The sequence below is a fragment of the Hyposmocoma kahamanoa genome, unplaced genomic scaffold, assembly GCF_003589595.1.
Source record: "Hyposmocoma kahamanoa isolate Upper Pololo Valley unplaced genomic scaffold, ASM358959v1 62, whole genome shotgun sequence".
Lineage (NCBI taxonomy): Eukaryota > Metazoa > Arthropoda > Insecta > Lepidoptera > Cosmopterigidae > Hyposmocoma > Hyposmocoma kahamanoa.
Window position 1 is genome coordinate 764,599 of NW_020653850.1, and position 24,659 is coordinate 789,257.

At 34.0% G+C, this 24,659-nt stretch overlaps 3 protein-coding genes across 7 annotated transcripts in view; 2 read left to right on the forward strand and 1 right to left on the reverse strand.

The window, feature by feature from the left end:
- LOC113229681 (thymosin beta) overlaps positions 1–18,362 on the reverse strand; it is a 40,445-nt gene extending 22,083 nt beyond the window's left edge. For 2 of the 5 annotated variants that reach the window (XM_026463363.1, XM_026463361.1), the window contains exon 1: positions 7,157–7,181. In XM_026463363.1, the coding sequence (XP_026319148.1) occupies positions 7,157–7,166 (10 nt within the window). In that variant the 5' untranslated portion in view covers positions 7,167–7,181. Of the gene's footprint in view, positions 1–3,116; positions 4,645–7,156; positions 7,349–8,436; positions 8,559–16,027; positions 16,091–18,244 lie in introns of those variants that run through there. The other 3 variants (XM_026463358.1, XM_026463362.1, XM_026463359.1) reach the window with 3 other exon arrangements.
- Positions 18,363–18,980: 618 nt separating this feature from the next.
- Positions 18,981–20,186, forward strand: LOC113229854 (ribosome biogenesis protein NSA2 homolog). The gene has a single exon (XM_026463539.1). It carries the CDS (start codon positions 19,334–19,336, stop codon positions 20,111–20,113), a length of 780 nt encoding a protein of 259 aa, XP_026319324.1. The 5' UTR covers positions 18,981–19,333; the 3' UTR covers positions 20,114–20,186.
- Positions 20,187–21,527: 1,341 nt separating this feature from the next.
- LOC113229495 (ubiquitin) lies at positions 21,528–22,353 on the forward strand. Its single transcript, XM_026463098.1, has 2 exons — positions 21,528–21,662; positions 22,123–22,353. Exons 1-2 carry the CDS (start codon positions 21,538–21,540, stop codon positions 22,346–22,348), a joined length of 351 nt encoding a protein of 116 aa, XP_026318883.1. The 5' UTR covers positions 21,528–21,537; the 3' UTR covers positions 22,349–22,353.
- The last annotated feature ends 2,306 nt before the right edge of the window (positions 22,354–24,659 follow it).

The window sequence follows — 24,659 nt, forward strand, 5'->3', positions numbered from 1 at the left end:
ATAACAAACTGTTTACAATATGTAGCAACTTTAACATATTCTTTACCAATTTTTATAAATCGAGTTCTTAGGTTTTCGTAATTGTTATACACAGGAAATGAAACTATTTTTCCGGATTTAAATCGCGCATATTTGTTTTCTTTTTATTTCCATAGATTTATTTATTACGGCGTTCCTTTGTGTGGAATTAATTGAGGATATCAGCGCCTTACATCATACAACCAACCGGACAGGACTTATACGGGTCTACCACTCTGCCAAAGTTGGTTTTATGCTCTAAGAGTACAGCGTTACTACATACTTTTCACGTATAAAACAAATTTAATATTTTTATACATGAAAATACATCCAAATATATGTACTTTAGCGTCATTTACAGTAAATTTGTAGAAAAAAATTGAATATGCGTTAGACCACTTTCGCCTCAATTATGAATATGAAGAAAATTGTATAAATAAAGACTTCTAAACAATGGATTTACTTTAATTCTAGATTGTATTCGTATTTCATGAAGACAGTTTGTGTTTCAACACTTAATTTATTAAAAATATTGTAGGACTCAATTCTGTTACTATCTTTATATTTTGTTCCACTTGTGAATAAAACCAACGCGTGCGTCACAAAAACACGCCATTGTTGTAAAATTGTTCCGCAAACTGCTTTTCTTTGTCATAACACGTATGTGATTCAGTGGATATTATCACAAGTCTCTTGCCACCACTTGCCAAATCTATATTCTAAATACAAATAAATGGTGGCAAAAAGAATTTCATGATATAATGCATTGACTTACAATTATAAAGTCAATGATATAATGGCAAAATCATAAGTGAAAAAAGTACTTGTAAATAACTTGAAATATATCCTTATCGTACTCAGCATTCATATGTCCCACTGCCGGGAACGGGTCTCTTCTAAAGAGAGGGCCGAGATTCTATAATTTATAACGGGACTATTCCCGTCGTTGCCCCGGTGAGGGTTGGGGACTCAATACGTTTTCCAAGGGCTGTGAACCTTCTTCGATATGCCATGTTTTCCTTCGCCGTTGTACTATAAAGACTCCTTTTTCAACTTTAAGTTATTATGTTCTGATCTTGTAGGTATCCTTATGCATTTTAAAATGAAAATAGAATGATTTCTTGTTTGAAGGGTCCGTTCCGTCCACAACCTCGACAATGTTGCAGATTTTATACAATACCAATATTACCCTACTATTTAGGTGAGGACCCTATTATCTATAAGGCAAGGACCCTATTGTTTACTAGTAAGGATCCTATTATCAATTAGGCGTGAACCTCATTGCCTACTAGGTGAAGATCCTATTATGTACTGGGTGAAAACCAAATTATCTACAAGAGGTAAGGACCTTTTTATTCCTTGACATTGAATGTTACGAGTTATGAAATAAATGATTTTCTTCTGTTGTATTATATACTACTAATTGACATTAACTCTGATGGCGATCTTCGCAGCCAGATATATCGTCGCTTAAATGCCAAACGGCCGGCCGCATGTCAAAAGTTCACTTTTTTACAGGAGAAGAGATCAAAGTTTTCGGACTCTATAAATTTGTAAACACAGACACAACTCACAAAAGGACTGTTCAGCTCAAAAGTTGGCCACAAAAGTGCAGAATGACAAAATATGTACTACTAAAGTTAGACCGTTTTTAAACACATTTTTGAATTTTAGAAATCATTTGTGATGCGGCGATTTAGCATTTAAGCGACGGTATATGTAGATGAAAACAAGGATCTATTAGGTGGTATACTCAAGAAATAATTATCATCGAATTCCATTTTGGTCACTATTACCTACTGTTTTACAAAATCAGTCTATAGATATGGCATTTTCTTTATTTGAGCCGTACGAGTGATCTAATTACTGGACCATACTTTTTATAAAGAATTTTTTTACTTATTAATTTTACAAACTTCAACACTGAGATTTTTGTATAAGTTGAAGCAACTTTTTTAAAAACATCATTCAAACCACATACACACATCTTATGCCATTATCATTTTGTTTAATTTAACGATCGACACGTCTGTGTATGTGAATACTACGTATATAGGTGAGTAGGTGTAAAAATAAAAATCTTAAATACCTGTAAAGAAAAAAATAATCTTTATTATTTTTATTTTTTTTTGTAGTAATTTTTCTCATATTTTTCTTTTATCTTTTTTTTAGTAAATGTATTTTACAGGGGCATTAGTCTAATAACTACACATTATATTAACAAGAGGGATCTTCTAAGGATATTTTTTAATATAACTAATTCTAATTAATTTTTTTTATAAACTTTTTCATATTATTTAACAAAAAAAAAGGAATCTTTCACGGTGGTATTCCAAGATGGTGGGACGAAATTACGATGAAATGAACGAAGCGTATTAAAGTGAAGACCAAGAATATTTTAAGTTTAACCACGCATAATAATATTATATAATTTAAAACATCATTTAATTTGGTCGCAGACGACAGCGGCAGTAACTTGCAACACTATAGCACGACTACTATTTGCTTAGATACCTGTAACCATGTGTTGTGTGATGCCTCGTCAGTTGACGGGCGGTGCGATAGATGCAAAGTAATTTTACAGTAAATAGTAAAGCCGCCTACCACCTACCGCGACAGTAAAAAACTCAACAACAAAAAACAAAATCGCCAATCTAGTTTACGTCGCACTGCTAGGCACGGACCTCTTCGAAAGACTTTAGACTGCCTCCGTGGCCGAACGGTTACCAAACTGGCCTGTCACGCAATGTCCCGGGTTCGATTCCCGGGCCGGGAGAAATATTTTGTATGGCCTACATTTATTACTCTCGTGAGTTTGGGTGTAATTTGTGGTTGTCTATGTGTGTCCATGTCACCCGCAATACAGATGATTTAAGGCCATAGTCCCCCGCGAGCCTCAATGATAGTTGGGTACTATAAGTTTTCCATATATTACGATGTTTTCCTTTGGCATTAGAGAAGAATATTGCTAGTAAATATTTACAAATGTACTTAACTTAAACATTGAAGTCATGGGTACATGCCGCCAAAGCGAGTCGAAACGTTGACCACTCAATAGAAAAGGAACCGCTCTTAGTAATAATTACGGCAACATTTAACACAATACGGAGCCCTACGAACTTACTCATCAATGTATAAGATATTATAACTTGGATAAATGTGAAACGTAAAATATTTCTGGTCTCCAGAGTTACCTAACCTATTACTCCGCTTAATGATAAAACTAACATTAATAACTTGAACTTGTCACAATCGGTGGTTTAATCTACTTAGTGAACAGACATTACTTTTTTAACTTAAAAGTGGCAGAAGCGATTAGTCAATTTTGTAAAAGAATATTATATTATGCAAAAGGATTTCATTCTTTATACACAGTAAAAACGTCGTTAGTTATAGCCGTTATGTTGTCTCTAAACGTGTTGGCATTTTTCTTTCCAAACAAATTAAATTACCAAAAAAAAAAATATTTTGACAATTTACACATCACGTCTGTCGTTGGTAGTAATACAATTCTTATGTAGTTTTATTATAAAATTTTAAGTTTTGTTTATTGGAAAATAAAGTCTGTAAGCTAAACTAGATTCGAATCCACCAAAATCAGCTATTTCACCCCATTTTTGACATAACAAATTCAGCCAAGCCGGGAAGTGACAACAAACTAACCTAGCCATTTTACAAAATAATATATATTATCTTTTATTTCTGTGTCATGACTGTGCCAGGCAAATAATTACGACTCGTCGTAGCATAGGAAAAATGTCAAAATTAATCCTGAGTAACTATCGTCTACGAGATGCAGCTTTAAAGTAATCACTTGGTTAGAAACGCAGTTATTAACCATCATGCCTACTGCATTGTAAACTCGAATGGACCTTTAACAAATACTTTGACATATAGACGTGACCGCTATGAACAATACTATTCTGGGCTTGAAAACCTGCCTTTGTACAATGGCGGAGACAAAATTCCAACACTTTTATATGTGGCTAACAGTAGCGAGTCTTACATAATTACCGCCTTTAAAACATTACTAACCCTGCAATTGCACACGGGACACCGCTTGGCCTTCGACCACACTTTGACTGCGCACTTGTAACAACAACATATATGTGCTATCCGCCCGTGCACGAACACCCCAGACTTCGGCTCCGACACGCAAATTATACACATATTGTCGTCCTTTTCTAACTTATCACTAACTACTATTTCCCTATCAATTTTGTCTTTTAAACCATTGCTAATAACCTTTTTCGTTAACTTAACCGTTTCCTCGATGATCAGCGAAGGATCGCTAACGGTTTTAACTAGAGGGGTGACGGGTTTACTATCGATATCACAATCAGAAGTTTCGGATTCAGTATAGTCTGTTTTTATCCGTTTGTTGTTCCGATCGGCAGATTCCGCCCGGCGTTTTAAATATTGCCTAGATAATAACCGATTTGTTAACCTACTTTCAGATACCGTAGTTTTAACGTTTTGCGAAGAGGAACCTGGTTGGTCGTTTTGGCTAAACTCTTGGCTTTCGACGCCGGAGTCCTGGGAGAGAGTACGCGGCACTTTTGTCTCCAAAGTAGGAGTTCGTTTCCGTTTGCGCTTCGGTCTCGGCGGGAAGAAGTTTTTACGTACCTAGAATGCATAGTTGGACACTTTAGTAACATAACAGCAAATTTCGGACGACACAAAATATTCTATATAATACATATAAGAAAACTTCTATGTATAAATTCATGTTAAGTAGATTGGAACAATTCGAAATAAGAATTCAATAAAAAAAGAAAATGAAATAATGTATTTTAGAACCATTGACTTACAACTATATGGACGTCGGGTCCGCGCTAAAAAGTGTCCGAACTTATAGGGCGTTAAAATCGTATACGGAGCGTCATTCACGCTCTAGTCTTCGTTTGTTCGACTGACAGAGAAGCAAGCAAAATTAGACAGTACTGCGATGACATTACAATTTAAATTCACCGTTTTAGCTTTTTCATATTCCTTGACATGTCACTACGTTTAAATAGGTTGACTTGGGACATTTTTTTCGTGGTTTTTGTATTAGACACGTCGTCCATTTATATGTAAGTCAATGTTTAGAAAGGTAAATTTTGTGTCATCCGTTTACAGTATAGAGGACATAATACATATATATATATAATTAATATATTGCACCCTCAAGAATAAAGTGAGAAAATCCGAAAACTAGTTTTTAAAAGACTGACACAATACATTTAAAAAAACGTACATGGTACCAGTCATAATATGCCATTTGCCTGGTATCAAACATGACTAAATTATATTTGAGGGTAAAATTGATAAAACGATTGATTTTTTATTTAAAATTTTTCAATTTCGGAACTTTTTATTGATTTTGCGACATGTATTTATCTAGAGTACATATATACAAATTTATATCAAATATTTTCCTGTTCACAAAGGCGTAGTTTCGATAAGTGCTGGATTATATCATTGATAAAAATGTTGTGTGACATGTTTATTCCTCTGCAGGTGTTTACATTAAAAATTCGAATATCAACAGTATAGTTTTAAGTCTATTTAGTAATCGGATTCTCGTTTACATTTACGTTCGCGGTAAGTTCTTGTTTATTCTACAATGACCAGAGATCAGAATAGGCAAGAGTATTATACACCTGAACTTTAAGCAATACACAAAAAGCTGATATTACTGCTCTCGAAATGAAAAAAGTACAACTAACATTTTTTCAAAATTGAGTTATATACATATTCGGAATCAGGACACAAAGACTAATCGACCGAATTCTTTTTTGTAGTTATTTATCTCAATAATTGTTGGATTTACAGTAAGCTCAAAACTGATATCATTAATCATAATAAATCATATTTTCTTCCATAAAAAAAAGCCATATTTGACGTTTATTAAGTAAAAACTCTAAAACCAAAGGATTTTACTTACTTAGTTCTTTCAATTACAAAAATTACATATATAAAATATAAAGAACAGGATACAATACAATAATTCCATGATTTAGAAGACGGTATCCATTCCATTTGTATGACTTCTTTGAAGCTTAGGTAAGTATAGCCTGTTGTTAAGATCTCTGACAATAACTCATGGTGACTGTCAGGATGGCTGGTTGCCTGTGGTGTCTGGCACTGAGTGTATATTCAAGAATTGCTACCTATTTGTACGTTTTCTAAATAATTGCTACCTTTGATATATTCTGAGAAATTAAAAAAACAATTGAAACAACAACAAACAATTCTGATATCAGGATGGCTGGTGGCCGCTTTGTTCAGCTTGAATGGAGCGGATTTTCCAGGAATATGTATTGCTACCTATTTTTGCTACTTTCACGAATTAAAGGTATGAGCTTCTTATTTACATTAGTTTAAAAAATTTAACACCTATTGAAAATTTTACGAATAAGTAAAGCACTAAAAACTTTTAAAAATTTTGAAAAAATTTTAAAAAATTTGTAAAATGTTCAATCGGTTATGTAGATAAAAAGCTTACGTCTTTAATTCGCGAAACTAGCAAATAGGTAGCAATTATTCGTAATACATATTGTACATGGACGGGTGACGGGGGCGGCATCGACAAGCTGCTTGCGGTAAGAAAGAACGGAATAAAGTCGCAAAGTCAAGCGTGATGTGGTCTTGACTGTACAATAAATAGATTTCCTGTTTTATGCTTAATTGTATGAATTTGTTACATTTTCCTTAACAATGTTCAACGTTTTTAAAGTGCGTGCGTACGTACTTAAGGGAGATTTTAAGAGTGCGTTCAGGGAAGTACTGCCACCTTACCACTTTCTGCCGCCAAGCAGTAATGTGAGCATTACTGCGTTCCGGTTTAGAAGAGTGCTGGTGCAATTACAGGCACATATCAACCTATGTCGTAGGGCGAAGGGCGCAGTGTCAGTGCCCATAACTAAATAGTGCAACTGTCATGGATAAGCGTGTCGCTCACCACCAGGCGCACGACTTGTTCATCCCGTCACTTGGAATTATTAAAAAAAGGTAGGAAATGGTTACTCACCTGTAATATTTCCCACTGTAGCGGAAGTGCACGTTATTGCTCTTTGCAAGGCATTGCGTAGTTCCACTATAACCTAAGCGTTGTCAGGCGCCAATAGTGGAAAGTAGCGAGTTAATATCTCACCTTGAAGCATTTCTCGCAGTAGCGGTAGAGGGGGTTGTTGTTCTTCGCAAGGCACTGGGCGCAGCTCCAGTAGTCACACAGGTCCACCTCACTATCCATCTCCTCCGAGTCTGTCTGCTCCGAGTCCGCGAACTGCAGATCTCCGTCATCCCCCACCGACACCTCGACTACCTTCGTCGATATTATTTCGTTCTGGAATCGATTTAAATATATAATCAGTAACAGGATTTTAGAACTTATACTTGATTCTTCTCCTGTAGGCGACGCCCTTGATATCGAGTTGTAGGCCGAGACTCGGTTATCTTCCCTCTAAGTCGTTGTAGTGTTTAACATGATCAAATATGAACCGTTTCGAGGTTAATGTAAATAAATAAATAATAGTATTTTCTGTTCATTGCAGTAGGAAAGAAAGTTTTAATATTTTTTTCATCACACTTGCTCGTAAATAGTACGATTGCATGGTGGTTAAATTGACTACTACAATACCCCAAATAAAACCCTCGGGCGTTTTTTCTTTCCATTACAGCCATGGTCGGTAAGGAGTTTTATTTGTAGCACGACAGACTTCTTTACATACGTCAGGTTCCAGTTCAAGTAAGGAGGTTACTTAAGTTCAAAATTAAAATATTCGCCTAGAATGTTATCTAAACAGAAATTTAATTGCAATTCAGACACGTACTACTGATATACTCATTATTAACAATTTCTTATAATTGATTTTAATTACTTTCTGTAAAAAAAATTAGCAATTTTTGTTTGCAATCCATCATGGCTATATGCGTCTTTGATTTTTACAACATTTTAGTTCGTGTTGTATTATCTACGAAAGAATAGCTGGCTGACCATCTGTTGATTAAAAAAATACCCGTCTATTACAAAATCCATAATTGTAGTTGTGAACCATATTTATTCATACAAGAAATAAACATTGCATTTATTTCCTCGCAAATGTAATGAAAAACATTGTATGTTATGTATCACAGACAGTAAAACTAATATTGTTATCGACAATTAGGCGTATAGTTAGTATAGAGTTGCAGGAATTGGAGAGGCTGTGGGTTATATTTTTTTAAACATTTTTGACGTAATTCCACTTACGCCATTCTTTCATGGGAGGTGTGAAATGATTAAATAAAAAATAATTAAATTTTAATATGACTAATTAATTTATGTGAAGTAAAAAGAGATTTGCCAAGAAAGTGCCAAGTGGCGATAGAACAAAGGCAGACTTACTCCAATAACAATATAAAGGCATGTGAACATGAATTGATCCGACTCACATCGCTTTGTCCGGACGAGTCTCCCGACACTGGCGGCGGCTGGTCATCTTCCGCGTCCGTGACTGGCTCGTACTCCTCATCTTCACTAAACGGCTCGGTGTCGCTCGTGTCGCATACTATATCTATAAACACACTCAACTTGAGCAAGATGTCCATTTTCTTTTCAAAATTTCGCCCTCACCCGCACAGCTCACCCTTCGATGTTTTATCCTCACCCACTTTCGATGTCCTCTGCGTTACGACTTCCAAAGATGAAAATGATAAATATCTTTTACGTTTTTCAATATTCTTTTTTTTTCTATAGGCTTTTTTTTTCAGTTTTCAGTTTTAGTTTTTTTAATATTTTATGGTCTTTTTTTCTCCCTTTTTTCTTTTCTTTAATACTTCATATCATTTTCAAACTTTTTTCGTCACACTTTTTCTTAATTAATTTTTTTTTTGTTTCGTTTGTATTTTTTTGTATTCTTTTATAATCTTTTCAAATGTTTTTGTTTGTTTAGTTCTTTTCAACCACACACACACACACACAAATGTTTTAATTACACAAAAACAGCGTGCAAAATTATAGTTAGGTCTTAGAATAAAAAAGTTTAATCGCTTAGTGGGATGCTAATAAGGCCAAACACAAACACATAAAAAATCATATACGTGAATGAAATTTAAAAAAATCAAGATAATCTAGTACAAATTCATAATAGGCGCCCATAAAGAGATTAAAATATATTTTCATAAAATAATCATATACAATAAAACAACTCAAAGCTTATTAAAGAATACAACAAGGGATTCGAACCCACGCGTCTAACATAGAAGACAATATAAACAAATCTAAACTAAGTTTAATACTGTAACCTTACCAAATACAGTCACTAATCTAATTCTAACTAACAACTACACACAAGTACAGACTTATAAAAATAGTATAATAATATGATGGATGACACTTCAATGCTATACTATATTTTATGCATGCTTAGTCAATGAGTGTACCACATTGAAGATCAATTTCAATGAGTGGTTATTCCAAGCTTCTTTTCTTCAAGCATTTGATTAAACGAAATGATGTTTGGAGAATTAATATCTATACGTATGTAACTACGAAATGGAAATGTTGATTTTCGTATTCAATAATTCTTGGCAAAACAAGTCTCCTGTCCGGTTTTAAAAGAAGCTTGTATTATAATTTTCGCAAGCTACTCGTACTGCCAATGAGTTATGTACCAGTGCACTCTCTTTAAAAACTAAGAATCAGCTATGCAGCCGATTTATATCAGCTTCGTGTACTTGGTAAAATTTTAAGTGAAAAAAAACCTTACTATTGTTTCTATTGAATTATATCGAAAGAGCAAGGGGCTTGTTACAATTTGGTAAAATAAAATGCGCGTAGTGAATTACAAAAGTAAATGCGACACGGAAGGTCCGACACGAACATACCCCGCACGCTAATTAACGCCTAATGTGGTCCAATCCAATAGGCGCCGTACACACAATTCAAACCATTAATAATATTTAACTACTGAAGGAGTAGAGGGAAAAATCTTAATATCGCGTATTAGAAATAGTATTGAAAGTGATCAATGCCATCTACCGGCGTTGTGTCGAACTAACACTGCACAACAATACTATTTATTGTTAGAGAATTTTTAAAGAACGCCTGATCCAGGCTAGACGAAAAGCATCAAGTAACCCTAGCTAATTCAATTTCTTTTATAAAATATAATACGCTTTTGAAAAAAAAAAAACTTATGAAAATGTTATTAGAATCTCAGAACAACCACAATATCTTAAACAAGGAAATTATGTTAAAAATAATTGCGATGGTCTTCAGGTGAATCCCGCAGTGGGCACCGCCGTCCGTCAGGATATAGTGCTCTCACATACACCTGACAATGTTACCAACATCGTTAATACTAATTTTATTTATTGAAAAACTTGTTTAAAGTTCAAAACGAATAAGGGAAAAGTAGGATAACATGTTATACAGTTAACCTTTTAAAATTCATCAGCAAAGGTAAAAATCTAATTAGTAATATTGCGAATCTAATTAGTAATCTGGACATTGGAATAGACAGAATGTATTTACCAAAACTTCAAGTAATATACATCATAGAGTAGACAGTGCCTCCCTCAGAAATTGTTACATATCGGAAATGGAAACTATTTTCAGTCAGCCGCGATCACGGGATTGGTTGAAAAAAAATACGCCATGTAAATTCGAAAAAATTGGCTCATTTCTAAAAAAGAATATAACAAATAAATTAGTTTTGATTTGTCAACTTTTATTTTTTGATAATTACAGGATTTAAGTGGGAGTTATTATCCTATCCAACTGTATTACTCAAAGTTAAACTAAATACACTCTACCCATTCCGTTCTCAGGAGGAAAATCACAAAAGTTATATTTAACCACGAGTTATACTCCGGACTTGAACCAGAGGATCCTACTATTGGTTACGCAGTCGGGATGTTTTTATAAAAACAAGACAAGTTGTGACACGAACTACAGTGCATAACTACCAAGAAATTATGACATCACGAGATAACCGACCGGTTCTTTGAAAAATGTACAAATGGAAAGCTCAGGGGAACCCCGCCATGTAAAAAAAAAATTGTATAGAAAATCCTGTTAGGGCAAGACAGAGTTCAAACCCGTTACATAAACTAAATAATACAATGTTTTAGTTATAGACTGTGAAAATAATCATATTGAGTAGATACTTAACGTAAACACTATGTTTATCGATATATACATGAATACGATCTTATATATCACACGTACACATATAATGATACAAGCTCTCTATATCTTTTATGTACAAAACAATACATATAGACCGCGGTGGGTAGATAATGAAAAACACGTTTGTACAAGTCTATAGTGACGCGTTGAGTCATCGTACTAAACGAATTGCTAAGTGCTTGACTGCGCCTGCGTCAGCCACCGATACTTAGACAACAAAAAAGTGGAATGACTGTTCAGTCTCACTTAGAGGAATTTTGGACCATTATCTTTCAAGAATATCAAAAACATAGCAATAATTTCTAATTTTAAACCGTCTGGGTAGAGGAGACCCGTGCCCGGCAGTGCGACGTGTGTAGGTTGATTTCATACAATGCACAGAAAGTATAATTTCCCATAATGTATGTATCCTTAATGCAATCTTAGAATGATATTGCTTGGCCACGTTTTTTACGATAGGACAAATTTAAACGGACGTTATTACATACATAATAGAAGTAACTAGAGAAAATGTTGCCATGAAGGAAATTTTACCGTTTTAGTGCGAGTGAGTGTAGTCAACAATCTATGGCAACTCATAAAGTGTATAATTATTTTTTATTATTTTGTCATCTAGTCACATTTTACAATTATTATCATTAAAATTGACCCAAATAACTATCACCGCGTTTAAATTACTAACCGACCTACTAAATCCATATATGCACGCTCATGTGATATTAAATATTTAAAAAAACAGTTACTTCAAGTAAATAAATAAATATTAGACAATATTATTTATATACGTTGCTCTGATCCCAAATTAAGTAAGTAAAGCACTTAGTCTTGTGTTAAAAGCAACAAGACACGAGACAAACAGGAACGTTTTTCTATGTAGACCCAGGCGGGGATCGAACCTGGGACCTCATAGACGGTTACAACATGAAAATGCATGTGAATTAATGTATAATATACCTTCAATATTTTTGTACGTCTAATGTTTGGCCGGATACAGTAAAACTAACTTGTTTTTAACCCACTTAAAAAAAGGAGGTCCTCAATTCGACAGTATATTTTTTTCACGTAAGTTACTCGATAGCTCTTTTTTAATGAACCGATTTGATGATTCTTTTTTTGGTTGCAAAGAGGGTACCTCAGTATTGGTCACATTCGAATTTGAAAAAATATTCCACCTCTAAGGATTGCAAGCTATGGGATGAACCCGGTTTCGCGCACTTTCCGGTAACCGATTTCAGTGGAACTTGGCAAATAGATGTAATTCCACGAATTTTTGAGGTTGGTTTTTTAGTACTCTGTACGGAGATTGTGTTATACATATGTCAACTTCTGTACAACCTGTTTTAACAAATAAATATATTATGAATGAACCTAACTATAGTAGTCCGGGAATTACATCATCGTTATTTACGTATCTACGACATATCATGAATGTTGAATTAAATCCACATAGACAAAAGAAATACACATAGAGTAGACAATATCTCCATCTTCATTCCCGGAATATAGTATTGTATTTTGTTCTTTATATTTGATATATTATTGAGAATTAACAAACTACAGTATTTAGCAGAATTCTTCTGTAATTACTGTTTGTTTTGATTTCTTGCTTTTTATTTTTAATCATTTCGACACCTCAAAGCGAGGTTTTATCTAGTATATATGTATTACTTGAAATTAAGATAAATGTACTTTGCCCATTTCGATTTCTGTTTATAAGAAACGCGAATTTGTAATGGCACAAAACAGCTTACGCGGAATCCACCGTAGCGAAGTTTTATACTCCGTAAAATTTAGCTCCAATAGAATGGCAAGTTAGCAAAATTTTGACGGACATTTGAAGCAGCGTCCTACAAATTACGTATTTTTTTAGACACGGCAAAACAATAATTATTTTACATATTTCATAAACGTACGATCATTGAAACCCAGAAATAATTGATTTTATGACTTTTGGAGTTAATTTACATTAAGAAATATTACATTAATGTTCCTTTTAACAAGTTGACGGGGTGAAGTTACGTCAGGAGGAAAAAAATTGTGATGGGACACATATGTATGTAATAGTCTATCAACTCGTCCAGTCGAGAAACACTTTGGCTGTAATTTTTTAAATATTACGTGAACGTTTTAATTTTTTTAATTACTCGCGTTGTTTTGTGCTATGTTGTGTTTTTATTTAAGTTTTTAGTCAATATATTTTAACATCGATTCTCGATTTTACTGATCGTGTCCCATCATTGGTTCATGAAGTTTGACATGTGTCTTTCTAATTAAGCTAAATTTTACGGAGTTTAACTGAATTTTATTCTTATTAGGACAAATAGGCATAAATGCAATATTTTTTCTCAAATGGGCCTATCAAAATATTGCCTAAGCCATTAAAGCTAGAACAAAAACAAAACATGGTTTTGTAAGAAGCACAGCACGTGATTTAATTTTGCAAAAGTAATTTTTTTAAGGAGGGTTACATCCTTCTGACGCTGTCGGGTAATTATCCCTTAAACTTTAATAAATAAGGTGCTAAATTAATTGAGGAATTCGTATTCGTCAGATTGTTTTTAACCGAAAGTTAAGTTATTGTCAATTATATTTAATTTATGTTGCGGTACCGCACCGTACAGTTTACACACACGTATTCAATATTTATCATGTGTTTTTTAAACTGCTTGTAAAAGGGATATAATGATGTGTAAAGTTATAGAAATAAAGCTTTATTGGCTCGAATACCAAAGAACAAACAACAATTTACTAAGCAAGTAGGGTGTTAGTATACTTGCGAGATATAAAATAACTTCAAATATAAAATAAAAAAACTGATCTTAAGTCATTCATCCCCTAGTTTGCCATCCTTAGAGGTGGAATATTTTCTTCGATAATTTTCTTCCTGTTTCCAACAAAAAAAAAAGAATCATCAAAATAGGTTATCGGATACATACAAAAAAAACACACTGTCAAATTGAGAACTTCCTTTTTTTTGAAGTCGGTTAAAAGGGAAAATAAGGACTTTCCTCTTAAAGAATCTAAAGACAACCCGAAAAATATCTTATTATTTAAGTTTTTGTTATAGAAATCCAAAGAACATACATTTTAACATAATATGATCATTGTTAGTTAGTTTGTTCTACTAAATTTGTATGAGAAGGTAGCTTTAGATGGCAACGAGGTGAGAGAGGGGAGACAATGTAGTTATTTAAAAGATTGTATAAAATGCAAGAATCAATCATTTTCCTTCTATCTATCCTAAGAGGTGTTTATATTCATTCGATTTTCATTTTTTTAAATCAATTTTGTGCGTTTCGTAAAAATTTTGGTTTTCGAATTAGTCATTTTATAATTGAGTGTGCGAAATGTCACTTTGTGATGGTACCAGTGATATATATATATATATTATAAGATGACACTCACAAGGTTGGAATTTTCCAAGTTCATATTACATTGTTACTAACAATGGCTATTGTTTCAAATGAATTGACATAATATTAAATATGTTACATATGGGCTAAATACAATTAGATTGTTATTGTAAGTACTTTACTATAGATAATAGAACTATCGACGTTAATGCAGTATGTAAAATAGATTGTGTAGTATATAAATGATAATTGTTAATAATAATGATATGAAAAAGGGTGATAAGGTAAAAAAAATTTTTTTTTCAGCGATCTTGGCTTAAAGGAGCACTTAGGGTTATCAATTGTAAAATACTAACAACCTCTCAAGCTATAATACTGGCATCGTAAACAATAATTTTGTTCCACGACTTTTTCATAAAACATAATAAGTTTACCAAAAATAAACTTTTAAGTTTTTGTTGTACTATCTGATAATTTTTAACCGATTTCGAGAAAAGGAGGAGGTTTTAAATTCGACTGTATTTTTTTGTTTTAGTATGTATGTTACGCGATAACTCTTATTTGTGAAATGATTTTGATGATTTTTTTTTCTTGAAAGAGGGTACCTCAGTATTGGTCCCATTTAAATATTGAAGAAAATATTCCACCTTTAAGGGTGGCAAACTAGGGGATGAATCCGGTTTCACGCACTTCCCGGTAACCAATTTCAAAAAACTTGGCAAATAGACGTAATTCCACGAATGCTTGAGGTAGGTTTTTTTTATAAAAATTTATAATTATACCTATATCCCTCTCCAACGGTCGCCACTTGCGGTTCAGCGTTTTGCACTATTTCAATCTATTTATTCTTGTATGAAACTAACATCGAATTATCAAGTGGTGGAACAGAAGTTGTTTATGATGCTAGTAATGGTCACGAGGTTGTTAGTAATTTAAAAATAAATATTAATCTGTTGGGCCACAGAAACTGTCAATATGTTTTATTCTTTACATAAAACGGGGATATTCAATATACTTTCAGTTTCTGACTGTGCTTTACATAAGAATTTATCTACTTGGTTAATATGATAATACATATTTTAACATACATAAATTGGAAACATTGTCTATTAAATACAATAAACTAACAGTTTGTCTATACAACAGTAGAAATTGTTCTCATGGTAAAATGCCAAAATTTCTTAACAGCTTCCATTTACCACAAAAAGCATGCAATCAAGCTACATAATAAAGAGAAAGTTTTTATTTCTTTGGAACAATGCATTAAATAAAAACGAATTGAGAGAAAGATCAAAAGATTGAAGTTATTTCTAGTATGTTGTTATGATTTTTTTTAAAGATAGGCAGTGTGGGTTGGCTATTTATTTTTTTAATCCAATGATGGTATTACTGTACTCTAATTATAAATACAGAAGACAATGACCAAAAAAGCAGCACCTTGTATATACAAAAACAAGCAATTTATTGAGAATAAATTTCCATTTATTTCTAAATGTACCTGTCTCTTTGCCCTGTATACTGAGGATGCTCTCGACTGAACAGCGTCGGCTCCACGATGGTTCTGCAAATTGACAAATTTAACTAAAAACTATTTTTATTTTTAATCATTAAAATCATATTAATATTTTTTTCATTTGTAACATAGGCACACCTTGATGATTATTGTAAGCTAAAAATTTTATTGTAAAAAAATTAAAAGGTGCCCAGTACTGGCACCTTAGCTATATCTGCCCCCAAGCAGTAATGTGACTATTAGTGCATTCCTGTTTTGAAGTGTAAGGGTACTGGTGAAATTACAGGCACATGGGACTTGTTAACTCATGTCTCAGGGTGACGGGCGTAGTGGCAGTGCCCCTAAGGTCTTTGCGATTTAAAGCTCTGAGTGGCACTGCATCAGTTATGGATAGGCTTGTCGCTTACCATCAGTCACAAGGTATTATAAAAAAATTGGAGTCTCATTGGCAGAGAGCACCCACTAGTGTTTTGTCACATGATAGACCAGTAGGTTGAACAAATCAAGGGTCAAATGATCACTAGCATGCAACCATTTGACCAACCGTTGAACCAACAGCTGACAGTGAGACTACCTACACACTGGTCCCGCTTTCTCTAGTGAACATCCTCAAAACATGTTTTCTTTTATTTTAAATCTCATGATTGAAATAAGTACTTACATTTTTATTTACAATTACAAAACTTTTCTTCTATAATTATGGTTCCATGTTTACATGGAATTCAGATTTCAGAGGGGAGTACTATCTACTTTGTGTATTAGTTCTTTGAAGTTAAATATTACTAAGATCTCTTCAAAAGATAAAGGAAAACATCACGACTGTTATATCAACCCGCATTAAAATTATACCATGGATCTGTTCCATAAATAATCAAAAACCATTTGTAGATGGAGCCACAACAAAAAAATTATGATAATATTCATAAAGTAAACGGACATAATATCTATTGACTGCTATGTTTGCTAATGCTATACTAAATACAATAAAGTTAGAATTTTTAGTGACAAACTCATTACAAACTTGCTTTTGTACCTTGAATATTAGCTCTGTCTGTCTGAGAAAAACCTTATGCTATTTAAAAAACAATTAAACAACTTATTGTCTAATAAAATATACTAACAAAATTAGTTTTAAATGACAAATACCTAACTAAATGTAATTTTTGTAATATGTATATTTATTCGTATGTTATTAAAATTATTACTTGGACATATAGTGTCATTTTACAATTATTATTAGAATTGACCCAAATAACTATCACCGTGTTCAAATGTGTGCACACCCTAATGATATTATTTAAAAAAAACATGTTACATTTAGTTTAGTCTGTCTGTAAATAAATATACCTTCGTCACGTTTGGGTGCCTAATGTTTGATCGGACACAGTGAGACTATAGGTACTTATTACATATCAACACCGACAAGTATACAGCCTGAGTTTTCATAAATAAATTAATATGTATATGAATCAATACATGCAAAAACAAAAAAGCTGTTGATCTGCCTCTTCAAACACCTAACTTGAGCAGAAATATAAAGAATTGTGTAAATAAACAAACAACATCAGACTGAAAAGTCATTTTATTTCTGTACTACAATGTTGAAAAATTTTCTGTTTCTTGTGATACATAAAAGCTAAAAAACATTCAAATAATATGCATATAATATATACTCAAAATGCTTATAACTATGTCAATTTTAAATATCTGAATGAACCAAAATTCCACAAACAAACAGGTCCATAGTTCAAAAACAAGTTGTTCCGCACATAAAATTGTCAATTCACTGATACAACTCACTCTACGCCCCAAATATCATGTTTTCTACTAAGTACTACCGATTGGTAATTCCTTTAGTTCCTATTAATCCATCTGTCCTTGGTTACCGCGCTTTCTACTACCTCATTGTAATGTAATAACATCTAACCTAAAAATTGTAAATTCAATTCATAAAAGCATTCTGCAAAGTTTCCACGAGAAAAAGTGACGCCACCAGTTTTTTACAACTTATTTGTACTTTTGGCCTTCGCGATCAACTCCTTACTATGAAACGCTTACGTACAAAGTACATACCTACGACAAACGTATAACTGGTAATCGTCGACTGCATTCCACATTTTGGTAATAAACACAACCACTCAGGATCATAAAATTACGAACAATAAGTGACGGAGTGCAATAACTAAATCCACTGCTACATACCTGAAGAATATTGAACGGCACTACTTGTATTCATATTCTGTAATTTCCTTGATACAAAAATTTGCTTGGCGCTATGTAATGTATGGTATTGTCTGCTGCCAGCGCCAATTTCGTTTGATTGGGTTCGTTCACTGGTTCAAACTCGTTTTGGTGTGACCAGATTATATCGTAAACATTATCAGTCATCATGACAGTTGGACATGCAGGAAATGAGGTGTAACGTAAATACGTCGTTATCGTCAAACTTATAAGTTACAACTATTTTTTAAAATAAAATAAACGGGAAAAAGTAGCTGTTGTCGGTTGTATTTTTAATTTTACTAAACTTGGATTTACTGACTTACGTCATCTGTCAAGATAATTTATAATATGGCAACTTTTTGAACACGAAATACCGAATACCAACTTTACACATCAAATCATGAAATTGAATGTAATGTAACCCTATTAAATTAAATCTATAGTGCCATGGTTTTTGAAGTATTGATTATTGTGTCATTGCAATTGAATAGGATTACTATCCGAAAGATTATAACACCGAAAAGGATTGACATTTAAACTGGGTGAAGCTTCATAAAGAAACGGTTAACATAATTTTGTAGAATTATAATTTATCTGCGTTTTGTTGGTAGCCCTAGTAGTAGCTGACACTTCCTTTTCCTTGTGGCATGGTGTCGGCGTAAGGTGAGTTTACCAATTTTGTGCAATAATCATAATTTAACTTCGTAATATCCGAGTAATTCGTGATTTTATCGGCCCCGTATGAATTATTTGCTATTATATTCATTAATCAGTGTTTGAATATTTTATAAACTTGTGAGATATCCAAAAACATTCACACACGTGTACTTACATGGTGAAAACTTAAACATGTGAAAATTACAAAATCCACATCAAAGCTTAGTCGGTGATTGCTATTATCGTGCTGCATAATAGCGAAGAAAGTAGGAGAAAGGAATAAAAACCGGCACGAGTTTATTTTGGTATCGATCGACGAGGTTATGTACGAGCAAGACAATTGGTGCGTTGGTAAGCAGTTGCCGCTACTAAGCCGATAATTTTGTTGTAGTTGCCGAATTAGCAACAACAATGCCGCAGAACGAGTACATTGAACGTCATCAAAAGCTTTACGGTAGGAGACTTGACTATGAGGAGCGCAAGAGAAAACGCGAGGCGCGCGAGCCGCACAAACGCGCTGAGAAGGCTCGAAAATTACGTGGTATTAAGGCTAAAATCTTCAACAAGGAGCGCCGCAATGAAAAAATTCAGATGAAAAAGAAAATCAAAGCACACGAGGAAAGAAATGTCAAACAAAACACAGAAAAGGTTTCCGAAGGAGCTGTGCCCGTATATCTTCTCGACAGAGATGTACAATCACGCGCTAAAGTACTATCGAACATGATCAAACAGAAACGGAAGGAAAAAGCCGGTAAATGGGACGTACCAATACCAAAAGTTAGAGCACAGGCTGATGCGGAAGTCTTTAAGGTTCTCAAGTCTGGTAAATCAAAGCGCAAAGCATGGAAACGTATGGTCACTAAAGTCACATTTGTAGGAGAGAACTTTACACGAAAGCCTCCAAAGTTTGAAAGATTCATTAGACCCATGGCACTACGGTTTAAGAAGGCACATGTGACACATCCAGAATTAAAAGCTACATTCTGTTTACCAATTATTGGAGTAAAGAAAAACCCTAGTTCTCAGATGTATACGAGTCTGGGGGTCATTACCAAGGGTACTGTTATCGAAGTGAATATATCTGAGCTCGGATTGGTGACACAAGCTGGGAAAGTTGTATGGGGAAAGTATGCTCAAGTAACGAACAACCCGGAGAACGATGGCTGCATTAATGCTGTACTTTTGGTTTAAATTTATTACTGCTGTATTGTTTAATGATGATGTATAATAAAACCTGTTGCAAATCTGTAATGTTTTATTTTTTGTTTTTACTGCTTTAAGTTGATTTTTTTGATTATTAAGTGTCTAAATGAAATTTGCCTTTTGTTAACTGTACCGTTTTTACTAAATCTGCAAATGTCAATTAAAATGTAACTTGATGACAAAATAAAATAACAAAACATAATTCTTCAAATAAGTTCATGAATTTGTGTTGAAAAGTATTGCTTTAACAGCATTGTAAATTATTAGCAATGATTGGGATTAAGGAAGTGAATCAAATCGCACTGCTATTACAATAGTGTTATAACTCAAAATATGTGTAATTCAAGATTATACCATTGTTGAACGTAAAATTTGATTCTCTACACGTCAATAAAACTGTCGTTGGAATATTGTAAAAAACAACTAAAAGATGTCTATTTAACTACCTACTTTATGTGAGCTAGTTCTGGCCAAAATAGTCCTTATTAAAAAATATGACATTATTTTTTCTTTTTTCTTTTTAAATATGTATATTTGGCAAGTAGGAAATAACCTGTACATAAATTTACACAGATCTTTCAAGGGAAGCGAGTAATTCGTTTTTCGACGATTCTGAGAAAATACACTTTTTTAGTTATTACACTATTGTATTAACAGTGCGAAGTGTCTCAAAAAAGAATATTTTAGTTTTTCTATTTGTACTTAAGTATTTAAATACTTTTGCCATTTAAAAAATAAACATGAGGCAACCTATGTTTTGGAATGATTAGAAGAAAAATAACAGTAAAAAAAAAAAGAAATTTTATATGCATTGATGACGAAATGAATATATGTATAATAAGAAAATGTTGTGTAAATTAGCTCCCACATTTCCGATCACTGATTTTATTGTTTAGCTAATATTTACAACATTATGTAGTCGTAACTCACCGGCAACTAATTCCTCCATCAACTTAGCTTCGAACAACACTAACGCCGACTGTGAGTGAAAAACATAAATAAGTGTTTTTGTTTGAGTATATCAGTTTATAAGATAAATCCTTGTAATACTCGTGGTCGCATCTAGTTGTAACAAGTTTTGAAGCTTACTTCCTATTTGCATAACTTTCTACACATTAATACCACAGTACATGAATCAAAATGTTAGTCATCATATCGAGTTGTAACAAGTTAAAATCCAACTTCCTACTTGCATACCCTTGTGCAAGTGAATCATGAGTCAGCTGAATATTTTGTCATTCTATCTGATCCTTTGCTACCTTGAAAATTAGCTTATCAATAATGATAGTTTCTACAAGTATTTATTCAGATTATTCTATCGTAATGGCCGCAATAATGAATTATTTAAAAAAATAAGCTTTCTCGTCTGGTAGTTTGTTTAAAAACAGTTTGTTTCGTGCAGAGGCACCAAGATGCAGATCTTCGTGAAAACCCTCACGGGCAAGACCATCACCCTCGAGGTCGAGCCTTCGGATACTATCGAAAATGTCAAAGCCAAGATCCAGGACAAGGAGGGAATCCCTCCTGATCAGCAGAGGTGAGGAGGAAACATTACTTATTAATTGCGTTTGTTTTGCCTAATTAAGGAACATTTGTGAACAATTAATAATAAATTAATATTAGATTAAATCAAATCCCAAAATATGTAACAAAAGCCTGTTATAGAAGGCAATATAGAAAATGTAAGTTTCTACATTGACCCGGCCGGGGATCGAACCTGGTACCTCCGAGATGGCGACACCATGAAAATCGGTGTGCGAGCCACTCGACCATGGAGGACGTCAATAAAAAACAGTACGCATAGAAGGAACTTTCCATGAACGCTTTGTAAGTATGTGGAAGTTGTACTGTAGTTACTTGTGTGGTAATAAGAGGAGCCAATGAAACAAAAGTATTTATTACCTCCAATTTTAATACATGACCATCATCAGAATAATGTTTTTCCTATTTTGCATTACATTGAACAAACTTGACAATAAACCAATGTTCTTTGTTAGGTTGATCTTCGCTGGCAAACAGCTGGAAGATGGGCGCACGCTCTCGGACTATAACATTCAGAAAGAGTCTACGCTCCACCTGGTGCTGCGTCTCCGCGGTGGCGCTAAAAAACGCAAGAAGAAGAACTACTCCACCCCCAAGAAGATCAAGCACAAGAAGAAGAAGGTCAAACTAGCTGTACTTAGGTTCTACAAGGTGAGCAGATTATGGTTTTTTTTGAAATAACACGCGATTTTTTTTTTATCAGTAAGAGCTCAACACTGTTGCTATCTTTATTAGCGGCCTTACGAAAAAAAACCTAAATTGGCAACATTGAAGTTCGTGTAAGTAAGGTGATTAACACACTACACTGCGCCCCGCGACGGAGCGCAGAGCTGCGTCTTTTGACGTTGTACGGAAGTACCTCAGTTTGTTTGGAAAACACGCGCCGTCCAACATATTGACGACGCTTCTCCCCGGAGGAGGGGCGCGGCGAACCGCAGGGTGTGGCACACTGCGCTCCTTCACATCCTTACGCTAAAAATCTGCGTAAAATTTTTAGCGTAAGACGTGTTCAGTTTTCTACAATGGATCTCGACGTCGATAAATTTATATGTGCTATTGAAAATCGACCAAATTTATCTCATATTTTCTTAAATCTTTGTAATGACGTTGACATGATCCATTTATCGATCTGGTTCGTAAAAAGGGACGTATCCAATATCTTCGGTGTCTTTTATTTGAGTAAACAAAAACAATCGACAGTACAACTGCAGCGTCCTGAATGAGCACTGTATTATTAACCATTCTTGTCAAAGAAGGATCTCAGCTACATGTACAATTACTACGGCGATCAACTACGAAGCGAGTACTTTAAGTGGCGCGTGGCCGCTAGACCGCTGCCCCCGCGCAGATTAAAACGCACGTTGACGATTCGCCGTGCGCGCGTGATTCCGCGTCGCGCGCACCGTCGCGTGGCGCGGTGCAGTGTGTGAATCGCCTAACGTTTTGTCGTAACGCGACATTACGTGTCAATTTATTTTGAACAAGTTCAAACATGTTTTTTCCCAACCATTGCTCTCATGTGGAGTGTATGGATGGATCAACCCTATTCTTAGTGAAGGCAATTTTTTGCAGAGCGTTTTTTCTGTAAATCCTTTCAAATATCATTGCATCATCTCCCCATTTCAAATCCCTCCCGTCAACTTGTTTCTAGTTCGCCATATTGGGTTCACTGAGTCAAGACTGATTTGTATTTCTGAAACTTTAAACTACGCCTTATTACCTACATAACATAAAATTAATATACCTACTTATAATAATCGCGTGTCTACCTTAACTTGACGTTGGCAGAATCATCGATTGCACCGATGGAGCTATGAATAACACTTTAAAGAAGATGAAACATGTTTCGTAAATTATTTTCATTCCAATAGATAAATCGATCGTTTGAATATTTCATTTTGTGATGTGTGGAGACAAACCTCGATACAAAAATCATATTCAAAAGTTAGATTTATAAAACAAACAGCATTTTGAGTCTAAGTAGACGTGCCTGTACCCTGCTTAACCTTACGGCCTTAAAACCCATAAATATACATGTCTTTCTATGTTTATTTTTACAATCTCACACAAGTTGTTCCACAAATAGTCCACTTCTTAAAATCCTGTGAATGCAATAAAAAGAAAATAAAAATATGCCTGTACGTACTCGAACGAGTTGCAACTTGTGCAGTCGAGTATTATATTTGGGGTGACTGTACTGAGAAGGGTTCTAGGGATATTCTTCTTATAAATCCTATTTGATTCTCACTATTTTTTTAAACAAGTTTCAAAACTTTGTCAGCTTATACTGCGTCTTTACTTGAGAGCGATAAAGTATTATAAGAGGTTGTGAACCCAGTGAGTTTGTTGGTTAGACAAGGAAACAAAGTTATGAATGGCTTGTATGGTTAACAAGTTCGTACACGTTTGATCTGATTCTTGCTCCCTAAGAAATGGTTGAATTCTATTAAGATCTCGTTTATGAATGTCTGTTTAACATGTACACATTGAAAACAAATGCTGTTGAAGCTTTGTGTACAGAGATTCATCTGCCTGCTGTTTATTGATAGACTACTAAAGTTGTTTTGAATCCCTTTAGCGAATAAATTGAAATAAAATAAAGAGTCTACACATTGACTTACAATTATATGGACGTCGGGTCCGCGCTAAAAAGTGTCCGAACTTATAGGGCGTTAAAATCGTATACAGAGCGTCATTCACGCTTTAGTCTTCGTTTGTTTGACTGACAACGAAGCAAGCAAAATTAGACAGTACTGCGATGACATTACAATTTAAATTCAACGTTTTAGCTTTTTCATACTTTACATGTCACTACGTTTAAATAGGTTGACTTGGGACATTTTTTTCGTGGTTTTTGCATTAGACCCGTCGTCCATTTATTTGTAAGTCAATGATTCTACCTATTATTCTGGTTTTCGAAGATGAAAATTATGTTCGTGTATTTCATTTGCTCGAAAACGTCCTTAGCGATTTTGAAAGTTTGCAGTTCACT